The sequence below is a fragment of the Penaeus monodon genome, chromosome 29 (genome assembly GCF_015228065.2).
Source record: "Penaeus monodon isolate SGIC_2016 chromosome 29, NSTDA_Pmon_1, whole genome shotgun sequence".
Taxonomy (NCBI): Eukaryota; Metazoa; Arthropoda; class Malacostraca; order Decapoda; family Penaeidae; genus Penaeus; species Penaeus monodon.
Window position 1 is genome coordinate 28,376,478 of NC_051414.1, and position 325 is coordinate 28,376,802.

Here is a 325-nt window from a genome sequence, read left to right on the forward strand (position 1 = left end):
GTATACCGTGTAACCATAATATTTTTTGAGCTGGAAATACCTTTTATGTTTTTACTCTCAGAAAACAAAACAAAACATTATAAGCTAAATATCTCAAAAGTCCCCTCCAACTTTCCCCCCCCCTCTTCCCCCAGACATCCTGACAGCGTACCTTCTGGCCTCGACGGTGCTGTGCATCTTCATCAACTTCTACAAGGGAGAATGGATGATCACTTTGCTCAATTTCAAGGTCATTCCATCCGCCAGCTTCTCCGCCATGATTTTCCTAGTCGTCATCATCTACGGCGCTGTGACCTTCATTTGGGAGGTGAGTGTATGTATTATC

General features: G+C 43.7%; 1 protein-coding gene across 1 annotated transcript in view; it reads left to right on the forward strand.

Moving 5' to 3' along the window:
* Window positions 1-307, forward strand: part of LOC119592106 (probable cation-transporting ATPase 13A4) — a gene marked incomplete at its 3' end in the record, with an annotated part of 17,932 nt that extends 17,625 nt beyond the window's left edge. Inside the window, 1 exon segment of the mRNA XM_037940925.1 lies at window positions 135-307. Within this exon segment, the coding sequence (XP_037796853.1) occupies window positions 135-307 (173 nt within the window).
* Window positions 308-325: the final 18 nt, after the last annotated feature.